Here is a 21235-nt window from a genome sequence, read left to right on the forward strand (position 1 = left end):
GCAGTGACAGGGCATTGTTAGTGTATGAGCTGAGCAGTGACAGGGCATTGTTAGTGTATGAGCTGAGCAGTGACAGGGCATTGTTAGTGTATGAGCTAGCCAGTGACAGGGCATTGTTAGTGTATGAGCTGAGCAGTGACAGGACATTGTTAGTGTATGAGCTGACCAGTGACAGGGCATTGTTAGTGTATGAGCTGACCAGTGACAGGGCATTGTTAGTGTATGAGCTGACCAGTGACAGGGCATTGTTAGTGTATGAGCTGAGCAGTGACAGGGCATTGTTAGTGTATGAGCTGAGCAGTGAGTGGACATTGTCAGTGTATGAGCTGTCCAGTGACAGGGCATTGTCAGTGTATGAGCTGAGCAGTGAAAAGGCATTGTCAGTGTATGAGCTGAGCAGTGACAGGGCATTGTTAGTGTATGAGCTGACCAGTGCCAGGGCATTGTTAGTGTATGACCTGTCCAGTGCCAGGGCATTGTTAGTGTATGAGCTGTCCAGTGACAGGGTATTGTTACTGTATGAGCTGAGCAGTGACTGGGCATTGTTAGTGTATGAGGTGTTCAGTGACAGGGCATTGTTAGTGTATGAGCTGAGCAGTGACAGGGCATTGTTAGTGTATGAGCTGAGCAGTGACAGGGCATTGTTAGTGTATGAGCTGTCAAGTGACAGGGCATTGTTAGTGTATGAGCTGAGCAGTGACAGGGCATTGTTAGTGTATGCGCTGTCCAGTGACAGGGCATTGTTAGTGTATGAGCTGAGCAGTGACAGGGCATTGTTAGTGTGTGAGCTGAGCAGTGACAGGGCATTGTTAGTGTATGAGGTGTTCAGTGACAGGGCATTGTTAGTGTATGAGCTGAGCAGTGACAGGGCATTGTTAGTGTATGAGCTGAGCAGTGACAGGGCATTGTTAGTGTATGAGCTGTCCAGTGACAGGGCATTGTTAGTGTATGAGCTGACCAGTGACAGGGCATTGTTAGTGTATGAGCTGAGCAGTGACAGGGCATTGTTAGTGTATGAGCTGACCAGTGACAGGGCATTGTTAGTGTATGAGCTGACCAGTGACAGGGCATTGTTAGTGTATGACCTGTCTAGTGCCAGGGCATTGTTAGTGTATGAGCTGTCCAGTGACAGGGTATTGTTACTGTATGAGCTGAGCAGTGACTGGGCATTGTTAGTGTATGAGGTGTTCAGTGACAGGGCATTGTTAGTGAATGAACTGAGCAGTGACAGGGCATTGTTAGTGTATGAGCTGTCCAGTGACAGGGCATTGTTAGTGTATGAGCTGTCCAGTGACAGGGCATTGTTAGTGTATGAGCTGTCCAGTGACAGGGCATTGTTAGTGTATGAGCTGTTCTGTGACAGGGCATGGTTAGTGTATGAGCTAGCCAGTGACAGGGCATTGTTAGTGTATGAGCTGAGCAGTGACAGGGCATTGTTAGTGTATGAGCTGTCCAGTGACAGGGCCTTGTTAGTGTATGAGCTGAGCAGTGACATGGCATTGTTAGTGTATGAGCTGTCCAGTGACAGGGCATTGTTAGTGTATGAGCTGAGCAGTGAAAGGGCATTGTTAATGTATGAGCTAGCCAGTGACAGGGCATTGTTAGTGTATGAGTTGTCCAGTGACAGGGCATTGTTAGTGTATGAGCTGAGCAGTGACAGGGCATTGTTAGTGTATGAGCTGTCCAGTGACAGGGCATTGTTAGTGTATGAGCTGAGCAGTGACAGGGCATTGTTAGTGTATGAGCTGTCCAGTGACAGGGCATTGTTAGTGTATGAGCTGAGCAGTGACAGGACATTGTTAGTGTATGAGCTGACCAGTGACAGGGCATTGTTAGTGTATGAGCTGACCAGTGACAGGGCATTGTTAGTGTATGAGCTGACCAGTGACAGGGCATTGTTAGTGTATGAGCTGAGCAGTGACAGGGCATTGTTAGTGTATGAGCTGACCAGTGACAGGGCATTGTCAGTGTATGAGCTGTCCAGTGACAGGGCATTGTCAGTGTATGAGCTGAGCAGTGAAAAGGCATTGTCAGTGTATGAGCTGAGCAGTGACAGGGCATTGTTAGTGTATGAGCTGAGCAGTGAGTGGACATTGTCAGTGTATGAGCTGTCCAGTGACAGGGCATTGTCAGTGTATGAGCTGAGCAGTGAAAAGGCATTGTCAGTGTATGACCTGAGCAGTGACAGGGCATTGTTAGTGTATGAGCTGACCAGTGACAGGGCATTGTTAGTGTATGACCTGTCCAGTGCCAGGGCATTGTTAGTGTATGAGCTGTCCAGTGACAGGGCATTGTTACTGTATGAGCTGAGCAGTGACTGGGCATTGTTAGTGTATGAGCTGAGCAGTGACAGGGCATTGTTAGTGTATGAGCTGAGCAGTGACTGGGCATTGTTAGTGTATGAGCTGAGCAGTGACAGGGCATTGTTAGTGTATGAGCTGAGCAGTGACAGGGCATTGTTAGTGTATGAGCTGTCCAGTGACAGGGCATTGTTAGTGTATGAGCTGAGCAGTGACAGGGCATTGTTAGTGTATGCGCTGTCCAGTGACAGGGCATTGTTAGTGTATGAGCTGAGCAGTGACAGGGCATTGTTAGTGTATGAGCTGAGCAGTGACAGGGCATTGTTAGTGTATGAGCTGAGCAGTGACAGGGCATTGTTAGTGTATGAGCTGTCCAGTGACAGGGCATTGTTAGTGTATGAGCTGACCAGTGACAGGGCATTGTTAGTGTATGAGCTGACCAGTGACAGGGCATTGTTAGTGTATGAGCTGAGCAGTGACAGGGCATTGTTAGTGTATGAGCTGTCCAGTGACAGGGCATTGTTAGTGTATGAGCTGAGCAGTGACAGGGCATTGTTAGTGTATGAGCTGAGCAGTGACAGGGCATTGTTAGTGTATGAGCTGTCCAGTGACAGGGCATTGTTAGTGTGTGAGCTGACCAGTGACAGGGCATTGTTAGTGTATGAGCTGAGCAGTGACAGGGCATTGTTAGTGTATGAGCTGAGCAGTGACAGGGCATTGTTAGTGTATGAGCTGAGCAGTGACAGGGCATTGTTAGTGTATGAGCTGAGCAGTGACAGGGCATTGTTATTGTATGAGCTGTCCAGTGACAGGGCATTGTTAGTGTGTGAGCTGAGCAGTGACAGGGCATTGTTAGTGTATGAGCTGTCCAGTGACAGGGCATTGTTAGTGTATGAGCTGAGCAGTGACAGGACATTGTTAGTGTATGAGCTGTCCAGTGACAGGGCATTGTTAGTGTATGAACTGAGCAGTGACAGGGCATTGTTAGTGTATGAGCTGAGCAGTGACAGGGCATTGTTAGTGTATGAGCTGAGCAGTGACAGGACATTGTCAGTGTATGAGCTGTCCAGTGACAGGGCATTGTTAGTGTATGAGCTGAGCAGTGACAGGGCATTGTTAGTGTATGAGCTGTCCAGTGACAGGGCATTGTTAGTGTATGAGCTGAGCAGTGACAGGACATTGTTAGTGTATGAGCTGACCAGTGACAGGGCATTTTTAGTGTATGAGCTGTCCAGTGACAGGGCATTGTTAGTGTATGAGCTGTCCAGTGACAGGGCATTGTTAGTGTATGAGCTGAGCAGTGACAGGACATTGTTAGTGTATGAGCTGACCAGTGACAGGGCATTTTTAGTGTATGAGCTGTCCAGTGACAGGGCATTGTTAGTGTATGAGCTGTCCAGTGACAGGGCATTGTTAGTGTATGAGCTGAGCAGTGACAGGACATTGTTAGTGTATGAGCTGACCAGTGACAGGGCATTGTTAGTGTATGAGCTGACCAGTGACAGGGCATTGTTAGTGTATGAGCTGAGCAGTGACAGGGCATTGTTAGTGTATGAGCTGAGCAGTGACAGGGCATTGTTAGTGTATGAGCTGAGCAGTGAGTGGACATTGTCAGTGTATGAGCTGTCCAGTGACAGGGCATTGTCAGTGTATGAGCTGAGCAGTGAAAAGGCATTGTCAGTGTATGAGCTGAGCAGTGACAGGGCATTGTTAGTGTATGAGCTGACCAGTGTCAGGGCATTGTTAGTGTATGACCTGTCCAGTGCCAGGGCATTGTTAGTGTATGAGCTGTCCAGTGACAGGGTATTGTTACTGTATGAGCTGAGCAGTGACTGGGCATTGTTAGTGTATGAGGTGTTCAGTGACAGGGCATTGTTAGTGTATGAGCTGAGCAGTGACAGGGCATTGTTAGTGTATGAGCTGAGCAGTGACAGTGCATTGTTAGTGTATGAGCTGTCCAGTGACAGGGCATTGTTAGTGTATGAGCTGTGCAGTGACAGGGCATTGTTAGTGTATGAGCTGTCCAGTGACAGGGCCTTGTTAGTGTATGAGCTGTCCAGTGACAGGGCATTGTTAGTGTATGAGCTGAGCAGTGACAGGGCATTGTTAGTGTATGAGCTGAGCAGTGACAGGGCATTGTTAGTGTATGAGCTGAGCAGTGACAGGGCATTGTTAGTGTATGAGCTGAGCAGTGACAGGGCATTGTTAGTGTATGAGCTGTGCAGTGACAGGGCATTGTTAGTGTATGAGCTGTCCAGTGACAGGGCCTTGTTAGTGTATGAGCTGAGCAGTGACAGGGCATTGTTAGTGTATGAGCTAGCCAGTGACAGGGCATTGTTAGTGTATGAGCTGAGCAGTGACAGGACATTGTTAGTGTATGAGCTGACCAGTGACAGGGCATTGTTAGTGTATGAGCTGACCAGTGACAGGGCATTGTTAGTGTATGAGCTGACCAGTGACAGGGCATTGTTAGTGTATGAGCTGAGCAGTGACAGGGCATTGTTAGTGTATGAGCTGAGCAGTGAGTGGACATTGTCAGTGTATGAGCTGTCCAGTGACAGGGCATTGTCAGTGTATGAGCTGAGCAGTGAAAAGGCATTGTCAGTGTATGAGCTGAGCAGTGACAGGGCATTGTTAGTGTATGAGGTGTTCAGTGACAGGGCATTGTTAGTGTATGAGCTGAGCAGTGACAGGGCATTGTTAGTGTATGAGCTGAGCAGTGACAGGGCATTGTTAGTGTATGAGCTGTCCAGTGACAGGGCATTGTTAGTGTATGAGCTGACCAGTGACAGGGCATTGTTAGTGTATGAGCTGAGCAGTGACAGGGCATTGTTAGTGTATGAGCTGACCAGTGACATGGCATTGTTAGTGTATGAGCTGTCCAGTGACAGGGCATTGTTAGTGTATGAGCTGAGCAGTGAAAGGGCATTGTTAATGTATGAGCTAGCTAGTGACAGGGCATTGTTAGTGTATGAGTTGTCCAGTGACAGGGCATTGTTAGTGTATGAGCTGAGCAGTGACAGGGCATTGTTAGTGTATGAGCTGTCCAGTGACAGGGCATTGTTAGTGTATGAGCTGAGCAGTGACAGGGCATTGTTAGTGTATGAGCTGTCCAGTGACAGGGCATTGTTAGTGTATGAGCTGAGCAGTGACAGGACATTGTTAGTGTATGAGCTGACCAGTGACAGGGCATTGTCAGTGTATGAGCTGAGCAGTGAAAAGGCATTGTCAGTGTATGAGCTGAGCAGTGACAGGGCATTGTTAGTGTATGAGCTGAGCAGTGAGTGGACATTGTCAGTGTATGAGCTGTCCAGTGACAGGGCATTGTCAGTGTATGAGCTGAGCAGTGACAGGGCATTGTTAGTGTATGAGCTGACCAGTGACAGGGCATTGTTAGTGTATGACCTGTCCAGTGCCAGGGCATTGTTAGTGTATGAGCTGTCCAGTGACAGGGTATTGTTACTGTATGAGCTGAGCAGTGACTGGGCATTGTTAGTGTATGAGCTGAGCAGTGACAGGGCATTGTTAGTGTATGAGCTGAGCAGTGACAGGGCATTGTTAGTGTATGAGCTGTCCAGTGACAGGGCATTGTTAGTGTATGAGCTGAGCAGTGACAGGGCATTGTTAGTGTATGCGCTGTCCAGTGACAGGGCATTGTTAGTGTATGAGCTGAGCAGTGACAGGGCATTGTTAGTGTATGAGCTGACCAGTGACAGGGCATTGTTAGTGTATGAGCTGAGCAGTGACAGGGCATTGTTAGTGTATGAGCTGTCCAGTGACAGGGCATTGTTAGTGTATGAGCTGAGCAGTGACAGGGCATTGTTAGTGTATGAGCTGAGCAGTGACAGGGCATTGTTAGTGTATGAGCTGTCCAGTGACAGGGCATTGTTAGTGTGTGAGCTGACCAGTGACAGGGCATTGTTAGTGTATGAGCTGAGCAGTGACTGGGCATTGTTAGTGTATGAGCTGAGCAGTGACAGGGCATTGTTAGTGTATGAGCTGAGCAGTGACAGGGCATTGTTAGTGTATGAGCTGTCCAGTGACAGGGCATTGTTAGTGTATGAGCTGAGCAGTGACAGGGCATTGTTAGTGTATGCGCTGTCCAGTGACAGGGCATTGTTAGTGTATGAGCTGAGCAGTGACAGGGCATTGTTAGTGTATGAGCTGAGCAGTGACAGGGCATTGTTAGTGTATGAGCTGAGCAGTGACAGGGCATTGTTAGTGTATGAGCTGTCCAGTGACAGGGCATTGTTAGTGTATGAGCTGACCAGTGACAGGGCATTGTTAGTGTATGAGCTGACCAGTGACAGGGCATTGTTAGTGTATGAGCTGAGCAGTGACAGGGCATTGTTAGTGTATGAGCTGTCCAGTGACAGGGCATTGTTAGTGTATGAGCTGAGCAGTGACAGGGCATTGTTAGTGTATGAGCTGAGCAGTGACAGGGCATTGTTAGTGTATGAGCTGTCCAGTGACAGGGCATTGTTAGTGTGTGAGCTGACCAGTGACAGGGCATTGTTAGTGTATGAGCTGAGCAGTGACAGGGCATTGTTAGTGTATGAGCTGTCCAGTGACAGGGCATTGTTAGTGTATGAGCTGAGCAGTGACAGGGCATTGTTAGTGTATGAGCTGAGCAGTGACAGGGCATTGTTATTGTATGAGCTGTCCAGTGACAGGGCATTGTTAGTGTGTGAGCTGAGCAGTGACAGGGCATTGTTAGTGTATGAGCTGTCCAGTGACAGGGCATTGTTAGTGTATGAGCTGAGCAGTGACAGGACATTGTTAGTGTATGAGCTGTCCAGTGACAGGGCATTGTTAGTGTATGAGCTGAGCAGTGACAGGGCATTGTTAGTGTATGAGCTGTCCAGTGACAGGGCATTGTTAGTGTGTGAACTGAGCAGTGACAGGGCATTGTTAGTGTATGAGCTGAGCAGTGACAGGGCATTGTTAGTGTATGAGCTGAGCAGTGACAGGACATTGTCAGTGTATGAGCTGTCCAGTGACAGGGCATTGTTAGTGTATGAGCTGAGCAGTGACAGGGCATTGTTAGTGTATGAGCTGTCCAGTGACAGGGCATTGTTAGTGTATGAGCTGAGCAGTGACAGGACATTGTTAGTGTATGAGCTGACCAGTGACAGGGCATTTTTAGTGTATGAGCTGTCCAGTGACAGGGCATTGTTAGTGTATGAGCTGTCCAGTGACAGGGCATTGTTAGTGTATGAGCTGAGCAGTGACAGGACATTGTTAGTGTATGAGCTGACCAGTGACAGGGCATTGTTAGTGTATGAGCTGACCAGTGACAGGGCATTGTTAGTGTATGAGCTGAGCAGTGACAGGGCATTGTTAGTGTATGAGCTGAGCAGTGACAGGGCATTGTTAGTGTATGAGCTGAGCAGTGAGTGGACATTGTCAGTGTATGAGCTGTCCAGTGACAGGGCATTGTCAGTGTATGAGCTGAGCAGTGAAAAGGCATTGTCAGTGTATGAGCTGAGCAGTGACAGGGCATTGTTAGTGTATGAGCTGACCAGTGTCAGGGCATTGTTAGTGTATGACCTGTCCAGTGCCAGGGCATTGTTAGTGTATGAGCTGTCCAGTGACAGGGTATTGTTACTGTATGAGCTGAGCAGTGACTGGGCATTGTTAGTGTATGAGGTGTTCAGTGACAGGGCATTGTTAGTGTATGAGCTGAGCAGTGACAGGGCATTGTTAGTGTATGAGCTGAGCAGTGACAGGGCATTGTTAGTGTATGAGCTGTCCAGTGACAGGGCATTGTTAGTGTATGAGCTGTCCAGTGACAGGGCATTGTTAGTGTATGAGCTGAGCAGTGACAGGGCATTGTTAGTGTATGCGCTGTCCAGTGACAGGGCATTGTTAGTGTATGAGCTGAGCAGTGACAGGGCATTGTTAGTGTGTGAGCTGAGCAGTGACAGGGCATTGTTAGTGTATGAGGTGTTCAGTGACAGGGCATTGTTAGTGTATGAGCTGAGCAGTGACAGGGCATTGTTAGTGTATGAGCTGAGCAGTGACAGGGCATTGTTAGTGTATGAGCTGTCCAGTGACAGGGCATTGTTAGTGTATGAGCTGAGCAGTGACAGGGCATTGTAAGTGTATGAGCTGAGCAGTGACAGGGCATTGTTAGTGTATGAGCTGTCCAGTGACAGGGCATTGTTAGTGTATGAGCTGAGCAGTGACAGGGCATTGTTAGTGTATGAGCTGAGCAGTGACAGGGCATTGTTAGTGTATGAGCTGTCCAGTGACAGGGCATTGTTAGTGTGTGAGCTGAGCAGTGACAGGGCATTGTTAGTGTATGAGCTGACCAGTGACAGGGCATTGTTAGTGTATGAGCTGAGCAGTGACAGGGCATTGTTAGTGTATGAGCTGTCCAGTGACAGGGCATTGTTAGTGTATGAGCTGAGCAGTGACAGGGCATTGTTAGTGTATGAGCTGAGCAGTGACAGGGCATTGTTATTGTATGAGCTGTCCAGTGACAGGGCATTGTTAGTGTGTGAGCTGAGCAGTGACAGGGCATTGTTAGTGTATGAGCTGTCCAGTGACAGGGCATTGTTAGTGTATGAACTGAGCAGTGACAGGGCATTGTTAGTGTGTGAGCTGAGCAGTGACAGGGCATTGTTAGTGTATGAGCTGACCAGTGACAGGGCATTGTTAGTGTATGAGCTGTCCAGTGACAGGGCATTGTTAGTGTATGAGCTGTCCAGTGACAGGGCATTGTTAGTGTATGAGCTGAGCAGTGACAGGGCATTGTTAGTGTATGAGCTGAGCAGTGACAGGACATTGTCAGTGTGTGAGCTGTCCAGTGACAGGGCATTGTCAGTGTATGAGCTGTCCAGTGACAGGGCATTGTCAGTGTATGAGCTGAGCAGTGAAAAGGCATTGTCAGTGTATGAGCTTTTCTGTGACAGGGCATTGTTAGTGTATGAGCTGAGCAGTGACAGGACATTGTTAGTGTATGACCTGTCCAGTGCCAGGGCATTGTTAGTGTATGAGCTGTCCAGTGACAGGGTATTGTTACTGTATGAGCTGAGCAGTGACTGGGCATTGTTAGTGTATGAGGTGTTCAGTGACAGGGCATTGTTAGTGTATGAGCTGAGCAGTGACAGGGCATTGTTAGTGTATGAGCTGAGCAGTGACAGGGCATTGTTAGTGTATGAGCTGTCCAGTGACAGGGCATTGTTAGTGTATGAGCTGAGCAGTGACAGGGCATTGTTAGTGTGTGAGCTGAGCAGTGACAGGGCATTGATAGTGTATGAGGTGTTCAGTGACAGGGCATTGTTAGTGTATGAGCTGAGCAGTGACAGGGCATTGTTAGTGTATGAGCTGAGCAGTGACAGGGCATTGTTAGTGTATGAGCTGTCCAGTGACAGGGCATTGTTAGTGTATGAGCTGTCCAGTGACAGGGCATTGTTAGTGTATGAGCTGAGCAGTGACAGGGCATTGTTAGTGTGTGAGCTGAGCAGTGACAGGGCATTGATAGTGTATGAGGTGTTCAGTGACAGGGCATTGTTAGTGTATGAGCTGAGCAGTGACAGGGCATTGTTAGTGTATGAGCTGTCCAGTGACAGGGCATTGTTAGTGTATGAGCTGTCCAGTGACAGGGCATTGTTAGTGTATGAGCTGTCCAGTGACAGGGCATTGTTAGTGTATGAGCTGAGCAGTGACAGGGCATTGTTAGTGTATGTGCCGGTTCGGTCTCACAGGGATCCTAAATCCCAGAGTTATTTACCAAACCCATCACTGCCCCCAGATTAAATTCACTAAACTGGAAACCGAGGGCGAGGGGACAGAGATTGCACAAACACGGCGACATTATAGCCATTCCCTACCCTTACACGGCATCAAGGTGTACAACGTCCAGTATATAGTGAGTATCTCCCTCCTTCCTAACCCTGTGACACGGTGTAACTGTATCTAAGATTTAATTTATTTAAAGACCTTATAGTGGTCGATAAGGGAATAAGCTGACCAGCCGCCGCACTCACGGCCATTCAGTGGTCGCCAGTCAAAACAATCGCATCTTCCTAATGTTACTAAATGTCAGCCGGTTGCCAGAAACAAAGATGGCGACAGCGTGTGTCAGTTTATATTCCTGGGGATATCTCTATCATACAGTCTCATTGCGTCATTATTAGCCATTATTTCCAGATTATACTAGTGTGGTCACGGATTGCATATTTTAAAAAATACCATTTTAGTCTAAAAATATTGTGTTTATATTGGCACCACATAGAGGATATCCTATCATGCAAATCTGTTTAGTTCATAGTCTGGTAATAACACTGCCCATACCATCAGGGAGGACAATAGACAGTCACAACGTTCCCACAACTACAACTCCCGTAATGCTCTGCCAGACTTACATCTGCCAAAACATCATGGGAGATGTAGTTCCACAACATCAGGAGGAATAATACATTGTATTATTATTGTTATTATTATTATTATTATGGCCCTGTTATCACGAACTGTGACAGTTAAAGCACCAGCTGCTGACTCTGAATCCCATGCTATAATACCGGTTTACGCCATAATATCCTTTGCCCACATTCAACATGGCGGTCAAGGCCTCGGCCATGGACATTGCACGGACCAATCGCAATCCAGTGTTATAACGGGCCCCTGGATTGGGCGGCTGGAATATGACCTATGACTAACCAATGAAAGGTATAGTATGCGAGTTGTGCTACCTGGGCTGCCGCTGCTGCAGGGAGTTTTGCTCGGTGAGTGACCATGATCTGCCCACTCGTGATCCACCAGGGAGGGCATGCCAGTCTGGGGTAGGGTCATGGGGTGGATGAGGGTCTTGTGGATGACAGTCTGCCCTGTACAGGCCCTTATTAGTGTGTTAAGTAGGGCTTGGGCTATTGGGCCACGCTCACTGGTGGCATTTTAGGAATGTACTTGGCTATTATATATGACCACAGTAATCCATGCCAGGGACTGGAATACAAAGCCGTTACATTGTATAGTAAAGTCATAACACACCATCACAAGTGTAGCTGTTGTAATATTACATTTAAGCCAGAAGTTTATGAGAGCATGATGGGAAATGTAGTCCTGAAAGACTGGACACCAGACAACTGCCACGACTACCCTAGTTGCACAAAATAGCATGAGTCTCAAACTAGTTTGTTACTTTTCCAAAATACCTATTTTATAAGGTGACATGTCAGTGACAGTTACCAACTTTTTTACTATATCTTGGTATCATTTGTTGTCACATGTTTTGTTCAATATTTTTTTTTCTTTTTCTTTATCTGTCAGTTTTGTGTGTGTGAAAGAATTGGTTTGCAAATGGGTGGAGTGGTGTATGTAAACACAATCAGTTATCAGCTAGTTCTAGGTGCTTTTTCTAGCTACACACACACACACACACATATTTTAATTGAAATAAATGATTAATTTTCAGGCAAAGTTCTAAAATTGGAGCAGTCACATTGGAAACCAATGGATTGGAAACCTTTTGATTGCTGCAGAATTAATATTTAACCCCGTCAGTATGCATAGATGGCACATCATTTAACAAAAACAAACATTTTGGTTGGACAGAATCACTTTTTGAAAAAATAAATGCAACAAATAATGAAGTTACATATAATTGTTGTAAATAAATAAAATACATTTTCAACTGTAGGATAATGGCTTCTTGATCCAAGGATAAATCTGACTGCTATTCTGGGGTCAATAATGAATTTTGTCCTAGTTTGTTGCTTTAAACTGTGTTTGATTGTTTTTTGGTTTGTTTTTTTTTGCCTTCTTTTGGATCAATAGCAAAAATAGATATGAGGAAGGTTGAACTTGATGGACACATGTCTCTTTTCAGCCTATGTAGCCAACTTTCCCCCGCAAAGGCTATAATTCTCTCACATATACATTATGCATTCATTGTGTGTGTATATTATGTATATAAATACACATCTCACATGTATATTGTATTTGTTGCCACAATACCACAACATTTCTCATACGATATAACCCTCACATTGCAGCCTTGTTGCCACTGGATGCACACATATACACACTCTGATATTAGCATACACATAAATACACTGATGTACAGATATACACTTTGATAGATACAGACACACAATCACAGTATGTGACTGCCTGTGAATATTGGCACCTGTGTGTGTCTGGCAATGAGTATCGTTGTGTGTATTAGGGGGGGTGTTGCTTGTGGTCTTCGTGTGTGTGTCGTGTTTATGTTGAGGCTGTGTTCTGCATGAGGGATGACTGTGTCAGGATGAGGGTTAATGTCTGGGGATCGTGTCTGTAACAGTGAGTGACTGTGACTTTGTATGGTAATGTGAATCTGACATTGTTAGTATTGGGGAAGTGACTGTGTGTGAGGGGGAATGACTGACATAGTGATTGTTTGTGTATGGGGGTGGTGATGTGACATGGTAAATTAGGGTTGGGGGGTAGATTGTGTGTATTTCTTTGTCCAGCCACCTTGCACAATGCTGCTTGTATGTGTGTGTATATATAATTTTGGTATTATTATTTATAGTTGAGCCCCCTAGTTGTTTAAATTTTTTGCAGTGAGAGGGGCTTCAATCCTTATTCCCTGATGCTCCAGTCTCTGTAGAGAACAGGTCCCAGCTGGAGCACTCAGCCGTACATGTAGATCTCCAAACTGGCCTGTGCAGCTGCAGAGCTAAAATGGTAGCACTAGCTCTGCTGTCCTGCAGCCCTTGCAAGCAAAATTTGTTTGAAACAAATACATTTTCTTTGCACTGGTTGAATACAAGATTTTATTATATGGCTGCAATGTCCTGGCACAATTGGCTGCGTGAAGGTGTAAAAGATAAATTTAACATCCTTGTTTACCTGAAATGTTACTGCAGAACATTAAATTAATAAATAAGCCAGTACATTTTAGATAATGTTCTCAAGTCTTACCTATTTATTTAATGAAAACACTTAAATCATATTCTCAAGTGGTCGCCAATCTGTGGGAATTAAAAGAGCCATACAAACCTCTGAACTTGCCTGATTTCTAAGGAGTTTGCTCATAAAATGGTATTTGTGAAATAGACACTAAATTGGAAAATTCAGGTCAAAATATTTATTTTATATAAAGTGCCACACATAGGTATTTTACTTTAAGGAACATTATAGTGTCAGGAACGCAAACATGTATTCCTGACACTATAGTGATAAGATAACTATTTAGGTCTCCAGCTCTTAAAAGTAAAAAGGTGATTTTACTCCCTGATCTTCCTATGCTGTGTCTGGCTCTGTCTCCATGTCAAAACGTTGTGCTGCACCAATCCGCATCTCCTCATAGTGATGCCTTGAATCGGTGCATATCTATGGGGGAACGCTGAGCGCTTCCATGCATAGAAACATAGAATGTGATGGCAGATAAGAACCATTCGGCCCATCTAGTCTGCCCAATTTTTAAAAATACTTTCATTAGTCCCTGGCCTTATCTTATAGTTAGGGTAGCCTTATTCATATCCCCCACGCATGCTTAAACTCCTTTACTGTGTTAACCTCTACCACTTCAGGTGGAAGGCTATTTCATGCATCCACTACCCTTTCAGTAAAGTAATACTTCCGGATATTATTTTAAAACCTTTCCCCCCCTGTTTCGTCTTTCCTCCAAGCTATACATGTTAAGTTCTTTTAACCTTTCCTTGTAAGTTTTATCCTGCAATCCATGAACCAGTTTAATAGCCCTTCTCTGAACTCTCTCTAAAGTATCAATATCCTTCTGGAGATACGGTCTCCAGTACTGCAGAGTGTGGAGACCGAGGAGCACAGACACAGGAAGCACCTCTAGTGACAGTCTGAGTGACGGCCACTAGTGGTATTGCTAGGCAATAATTTAAACCCCAATAGACAGATTTAGAGAAATCTGACAAGGATCCTTCTCATATGCTACATACAGAGGTTTATTTTTATATTCTTGTGTTTGTACCCCATAACTGCATTACTTTGTTAAAATATTTTATGCTATGCCAGTGGCTGTACTATTCATACTATTTGCAACACTAGTTTGTGTGTACAGTTTTTACTTGTGTATAAAATTATATATCAAAATAGCTAAACAATACAGGTCTTAAAGGAAAACTATAGTGTCAGGAATGCAAACCTGTAGTCCTGACACTATAGGTCAAATAGTCGTTTAAGGTTTTAGCCAAAAAAAAATGCAGATGAATCAGGTAATTGTTTTAAGATTGGAATCATCACATGGTGTTTTACAGAAACTAATCTGCCCATGTCTTAAAAGCTAATTTTGTTATATGTCTTAAGCCAACTTTTACTGGCTCAGAAAGGTCAAAAAGGTTATATGTAACCATTAACTATATTGAAGAGATAAGTGTAGTGTGGGGTGTCGGTTTTAAGGCCCCATTAATATAGGTATGATAAACGACACGGGCAAATCCATACTCCATAGGGGAACGTTTAAAACAAACAATAAAAACATACCTGCACTGCACTAATGCCATCTGGACACATGCGCTTGGGCATCTACAGAGAAAAGTTTGGTTTTATAAATATATACAGATCGGGTAAATTACCCCAAAAGAAAATGTGAAAATATATATCAGCTCCAACCTGTTAACGTCTATAATAACTAGTGACTGGGAAGGTTTTGAGCAGTTGCTTTAAGTATTGGCTTATAGTGACACAATTGCAACAATATAACTATCCATGGGTGACTTCTGTTACCTACTTCTTAGAAAGTAGCAAAGGAAGGAGAAAAGAAACACATCAATTGTACCTAAAGCTCAGGATTAAAGAGATGCTGAATATACAAGCAGCAGGCTGGTTACATTGTAGGTAAATATGGATCTCTGCAGACACCACCAAATAGATGTATATACTTGAATGGGGTAACTGAGTTTATAATACTAAATTAAGCCTCATTCCTTCGAGGGCACCTAATAAAGCCTCCAGAGTCAAAAGGCATCTTTCCTAAACGGTGCTGAACATAAAAAATGCTGAATAGTATGCCTTAATGGGCACCGATTCAATAGATGCTAAATATTTAAGCAGCAGACTGATTAAATTATAGGTAGATGTGGATCTCTGCAGCCACCACCAAATAGATGTAACGTATGGTGGAATAGGGCAACTCATCCACAGTATTTAATTAAATGTCACTGCGATCCTGATCTCTGCACCTATTAAGGCCTCCAAAATTCCGTGCCTTAAAAGGCATCTTGCCAAAATGATGCTAAACTAAAACACCTAAGTTCTGTGTTTTCTAGGCACCTTCATGTGGCTCAGGTACTACAGAAGGACCACAGGTGTAAGATTCCAATGTGAGAGAGAGAGAGAGAGAGAGAGAGTGTGTGTGTGTGTGTTTTAAGCAACCAACATTGTTCTCAACTGTCCTATCAGAATGGTAGTATTGTCACATACAATGGTTGTTTAGCCAAGAACTGAACCAAGAACTTTCCTAGGTACACAACTTTAATGGAGCAGTCTCAGTACCATAGCAACTACAGCACATTGTGGTTGTTCTAGTACTATAAGACTGTGGGAAACACTAACCCTATAATTATTACCATCCAAGGTTGCTTTAATTGACACAGGTCCTCCAGGGTTCCCTCCCTGCTTGCAATGATTTAAGTGACCCTTGGTCAGGAGCACAATGCCCAGTCAATGACAACCGATATCATCTCAGTTGAATGCGCGGATTTGTAAAGCAGTGTGATCTTCCGTCCCGTGAGAGCATGCTTCAGACCGGTGGTTACCTAAATGGCAGCACGCAGGGAAAGAAGGTTGTTGGACCTGCCCATGTAACTAACTGTAACGAATTGCAATTCTCAGTACAGATGCTGGAATCAATGTTTCTGTTCTTCCTCAAAACGTTTTACAGAAAAATAGTGGATGACGCCAATAGACTCCGAGCACAAAAATTACTAGAACAAGTTGTAGTGTTTGTGATTCTTAAGATTGTCTGTTTCACTTCAATATAAAACCCATTTCAAATTTCTAGTTTTATTTTTGATTTACAACTCTGCCATTTAAAAGTGGCAATATAACCTGTACTCCGTTATTCAGGCACCATAAAGTGGGTGGTAAGGATGAATATCATTTAAAGGGTCACTCTAAGCACCGTAATAGTTTGTCATTACTGAAAAGTTTATGGTGCAGAGGGTGCACCCATTCTAAGCTCTGATTATGGTTTGTAAGTGAAACAACTAAAATTTATGTAAGTCAGGAAGCTGGAATGCTACTTTTCTGTGCTGCCTGTGTTAATTTTGTCAAAGTTCTGCATAAGGCATGCTTATTCCAAATGTACAATTTGGACTGATGTTTGAGAGAGCAGAGCTGCAGCATGTGTAATTGGCCTCATCGAAAGATCTGTTCAAATTCAGTACTCGCTTTTTTATGTGTTCCTGACACTGTAGTGTTAAAAACACATTTTAGTTTTCAAAGTTGCCATAAAGTTTAAAAGGAACACTCCACATACATAAATCACTTCAGAATTTGAAATTGTCACTTGTAAAAATAATTGCAGAAACGCATCCCTGGCTGTTAGGTTATATTCCTGATTCCATTAGCTCCACAGAGAGAGAATGGAAGTGGGAGGCACACTTTGTAAGAGCGCACCTACCTTCGCCCAAGTCACAGTATGCCTGTGAGCGGGCATCCACAGTGCACATTGTACCTCTGCGTCACTGGCTGGTCCCTGCTTCCTTTCTCAACCCTGCTCCCAGCTCAAAATCAGAGACGTCTCAGTTGTGAAGACTCTGGTCATTTCCTTGTACAGACTGGGCTGGGGAAAAGGGGTAATGGGGGAGAGCTTGCTAAGGTTCCAGACAAGATATCTGCAGCCTTTGCAATCTGATTTTAGATAAACCCAATTGAAACCATGCATAATTAAATCAGGGCTTGACTAAAGGCAAGGTTTACATTGCTGTCTGGTAACCCCTCTAGTGACAGTCACTCAGACGGCCTCTTGAAGTGCTTCCTGGGTCAGTGGTACGTTAATGCTCCCTATAGGTATGCATTGATTCAGTGCATCTCTATGAAGAGCTCTTGATTGCGCAGCATGGTGTTTTGACATGCATGCACAATTGTCTCCCAATGTTTTTCTATTGGGAAGCATTGGATTGACTGAGATCATCAAGATTGATCTCAGCCATGGAGGTGGGGCCAGACACGGTGTCACCAGCACGGCGTGGGAAAAAGGGAGAGTCTGTCGCCTAAACACACAAACTTACTGACAGACACACACACTGCAACACTCACACTCATTCACAAATCATTACTTTTTTTTCTTATTATTTTAAATCCACCCAGCCTCCCTACCTTTGGGAGACCTGGCAGTAATCTCCCTGCTCTGCTCCGTAGAGCCCTGTGTAGTGATGCGGGGCCGGAATGATGTCATATTACAGCTCCCTCGCCACCACCGCGCTCATTCAACCTCCCTCCCTCAGCTCTAAATGAGCTGACCGTCCGCCTGCCTGCCTCAGCCCTGCGTGAGCTGACTGCCTAGCTCTAATCGCAGGCAGCCGGTCACCTCAGGGGCTGAACAGGCTTACAAATCCCAGTCGCAAATTTCCTGGTCGCCATGTGGCGACCTAGTGCCAGGGATTTGTCGAGCCCTGAATTAAATGCCTTAATGGTTTCATAGGGATATTTCCACTAAATAGTGATATTTTTATTTATTTATTTTGGGTAGTGGTGTGCCCCTTCAATACTTACTAGGGAGATTTAAGAATGCTGTTTGTAATAATGTCATATGAAAATACAGGGATTTTTGTATGTCATGGAGTATAATCCATCTGCAGTTTTTGTTTGTGAACAGTTTGTTTTTGTCATGGTAACATACCAAGCCACTTGTTCTTTCAGGAATGATTGGTATGTCTTGAAATCTTCTACATGTATTGCACCTAAGCACATTTATTCCCGATACTTGGAATTCCACGTAACACAACTTTGAATATACTTGATAAGATTTCAGACTCATCTTTGCCATGTTAAGTTCATTGTTAAGCTGTTATTCAGTGGTTGGCATAAAAGTATTTATGAACTCAGCAGATATATTTGAGTCAGTCTGACCAGTCTGACTTGTCTTTTTTTTTTTCTTTTCTGGCTTACTCGGGTCTACTAGTACCCCAGCCCATGGGAAATTCAGCCTCTCTCCCGATGGAAGCCTCTGGACACGGCGCCTCACCAAGGGCGACCGACTGAAGGATTCTCACCTTAGCGACCAGGGAGTCATTCTGCAGTGACCCTATAGGTAGCAGCTGGATATGCCAGTACCCATGAGGTGATAATTCCTGAGCAGGCTACACCTACCTTATTAAAGCCCTGGTTCTTCTGGCTTTTTCCCAAGTATTATTGCTGGAAGATAAAGGATTGCATTGCAGTGGGTTCTGATATTTAATTCCTCATGTGACTTTATAGGCACCCAGACCATTTCATCTCATTGAATAGGTCTGGGTGCACTGCCACCGTCTATATAACTCTGCAATGTAAAACATTGGCGTTTCTGAGAAACTGCAATGTTTACATTGCCAGGTTTCCTGGTTTCTGGTCACTAACAGCATTTTACTCAGTGAAATAACGTTGGACGTCCTCATACTTTGCATGAAGATGTCAAATCTGTTCCAATTTCCCATAGGAAAGCATTGATTCAAGCACTGGAAGATGGGAATTAAAAAAAAAAAAAGAGGATGGTATAACTGAATGGGAATGGGGAGCTACGAAACTGGGGACTAGGGACCCTTTACAGGTTTGTATTCCTAACGCTATAGTGCTCCTTTAAGGATGTTCCCGTTCTTTTGTCTAGTATGTGAGGACTGCTAATTGTGCATTTTCAATGATTCACCCTTAAAAAAGAAAAAATTGTCTCTAGTAATTGTTTATATTTGGTTTTAAATCCGTACACTCTTAAGCGCAAAGCTATTACATTCTCCACACCCAGTCAAGAATAGAGCTAAACGGACACTATAGCCACTTTGTGCCATTAAAGTTATACAATCAGAAGTCACCTAGTGCCATCTTCTTCTTTTAATGTTAAACCAGGTGACTCAAGGCACTATAACCACTTCAATGATATTAAATGAAATGGTTATAGTGCTTAGAGTGTCCATGAAAACTCCTTACATTCCCCCCACAACTCTGCATCTCCTAATGCCTCTATTTGGGAATCCCTATAGCTTTACACTGCCCCCCACTATTAATGACTTAAGGAGGAATTCCAGGCATCAACACATTTGGATCACAACCACTTCATCTGGTTAAAAACACAAAATGTATATTCGAAAGAAATCCAAAGGGGTTAGGAATGCCCCATTTTCTTCATTGTTACCACACAGCACAACAAATCTAAAACATACACGCACAAATAGGGTAAGCATTGGGTGGACCTGGAGCATGACCTGTTTGGCCTGAACTTTCCATCCTTATACATCTGGCTCCCAGACATCATTGCAACAGTAGTTACAGAGTATGATAAAAGATAGTCAAATTGACAGCAAAGATTCATGAGGCTTCCAAACACTTCCATGAAATGTGGGATCCCTGTCTCAACTAACCCGATAACACTATTGATGGATATGATATCTAGATATACTGCTGTGATAAAGACCGTGTTCCCATTAAAAAGCCTGCAGAGACGGGCTATACACACCAGAATCACTACATTAAGCTGTAATGGTTCTGGTGACTATAGTGTCCCTTTTTAATACAAATGACTGCTACATCTGTCTGTCTACAGTGATGAGCGCACTTAGTTGTACTTGAATGCAAGAGGTCTCAGTATGTTTAAGATGTAACATTTTCTCTTTGTTCTGTTAACTAGAATCCGTAGATGCTATCCCCTGTTTTAATTTCAAACCATTTTTGGAATGACTTGACAAAATGTTAGGCTCCCAGTGACCGCCTTCTTTTTGGCTGAATTGATAACCCATGTTTAACACATTTGCATTATCACAGTCACTGTAATCCAATCTGATGAAATTGGTTTTCTAAGAGCGCTGGACTAACCCGCAGAGTTGCAGTGCTTTGAGTGCTGGGGGGGGGGGGGAGTCAGTTAATTGTCTCAGACGGTGTTAATACAATTTTACAAAGAACAGATGAGATTCAATCAGAATATCCTTGCTCCATAGCCACTGTAAGGTGTAGTGGATGCGGTGCCCACTGTTCCTTCAAGGATCTAAAAGCAAATATGGATTTAGGAAAAACGGATTATGGACAGTTTAAAGGCCCAGTGCTAGACTTCAATACTACTGACATTTTTGCATCTGTAAGAAATTCATTGTAATAACGTCATGCTTGTCTGTATATAAATAAATTGTCGTCAACATTGTGTTTAATTATAAATGTTAAATATTGAATAACTTATTGCTAATGTTAATTTTTCATTTTTTCCCTTGGGGTGTGCTTTAGGTATTCTTTGCGTATGGCATTAAGATACCATCTGTTCTACAATGAGTGGGGAGCCTAGTGCACTAGCAGTCGTTAACCAGCTGCGAGATCTGGCTTCAGACCCTTTAAACCGAAGAGCCATTGTACAAGACCAAGGCTGTCTTCCAGGCCTCATTTTATTCCTCGACCATCCCAACCCTCCAGTCGTTTACTCAGCTTTACTGGTAATAATCATAATGAACATTCATATAGTATTGTTGTTTAGAATATGACTTCTTAAAACAAATGATACACTATAACATTGCAATCTGAATACTGTGACCTTATTAAAGTATGATGTCCTGGCTATTAGGCTTACACAGCTCTGCAGGGATCAGAGTCAATATTTTTTTAAATGGGGTTGCTAATGCAGAATTGTCACTTTTGTGAAAGGGAATATTTATCATTCTCTTGCAGAATAAACTCTATTGAAATGTTTACAGGGTGAGTAGTACTGTCGAAATAAAAAAAATAAAACAAAGGAATACTCATTATATTTTCTAAAAAAAATTTATTGATTTTCAACAAAAGAGAGTTGCTTT

General features: G+C 44.0%; 1 protein-coding gene across 3 annotated transcripts in view; it reads left to right on the forward strand.

The window, feature by feature from the left end:
* Positions 1-21235, forward strand: part of ARMC1 (armadillo repeat containing 1) — a 44645-nt gene that overhangs the window by 3290 nt on the left and 20120 nt on the right. The window contains exons 1-2 of one of the 3 annotated variants that reach the window (XM_063450408.1): positions 10960-11032; positions 20676-20878. In XM_063450408.1, coding sequence (XP_063306478.1) covers positions 20717-20878 — 162 coding nt within the window. In that variant the 5' untranslated portion in view covers positions 10960-11032; positions 20676-20716. The other 2 variants (XM_063450409.1, XM_063450407.1) reach the window with 2 other exon arrangements.

The sequence above is a fragment of the Pelobates fuscus genome, chromosome 4 (assembly GCF_036172605.1).
Source record: "Pelobates fuscus isolate aPelFus1 chromosome 4, aPelFus1.pri, whole genome shotgun sequence".
Taxonomy (NCBI): Eukaryota; Metazoa; Chordata; class Amphibia; order Anura; family Pelobatidae; genus Pelobates; species Pelobates fuscus.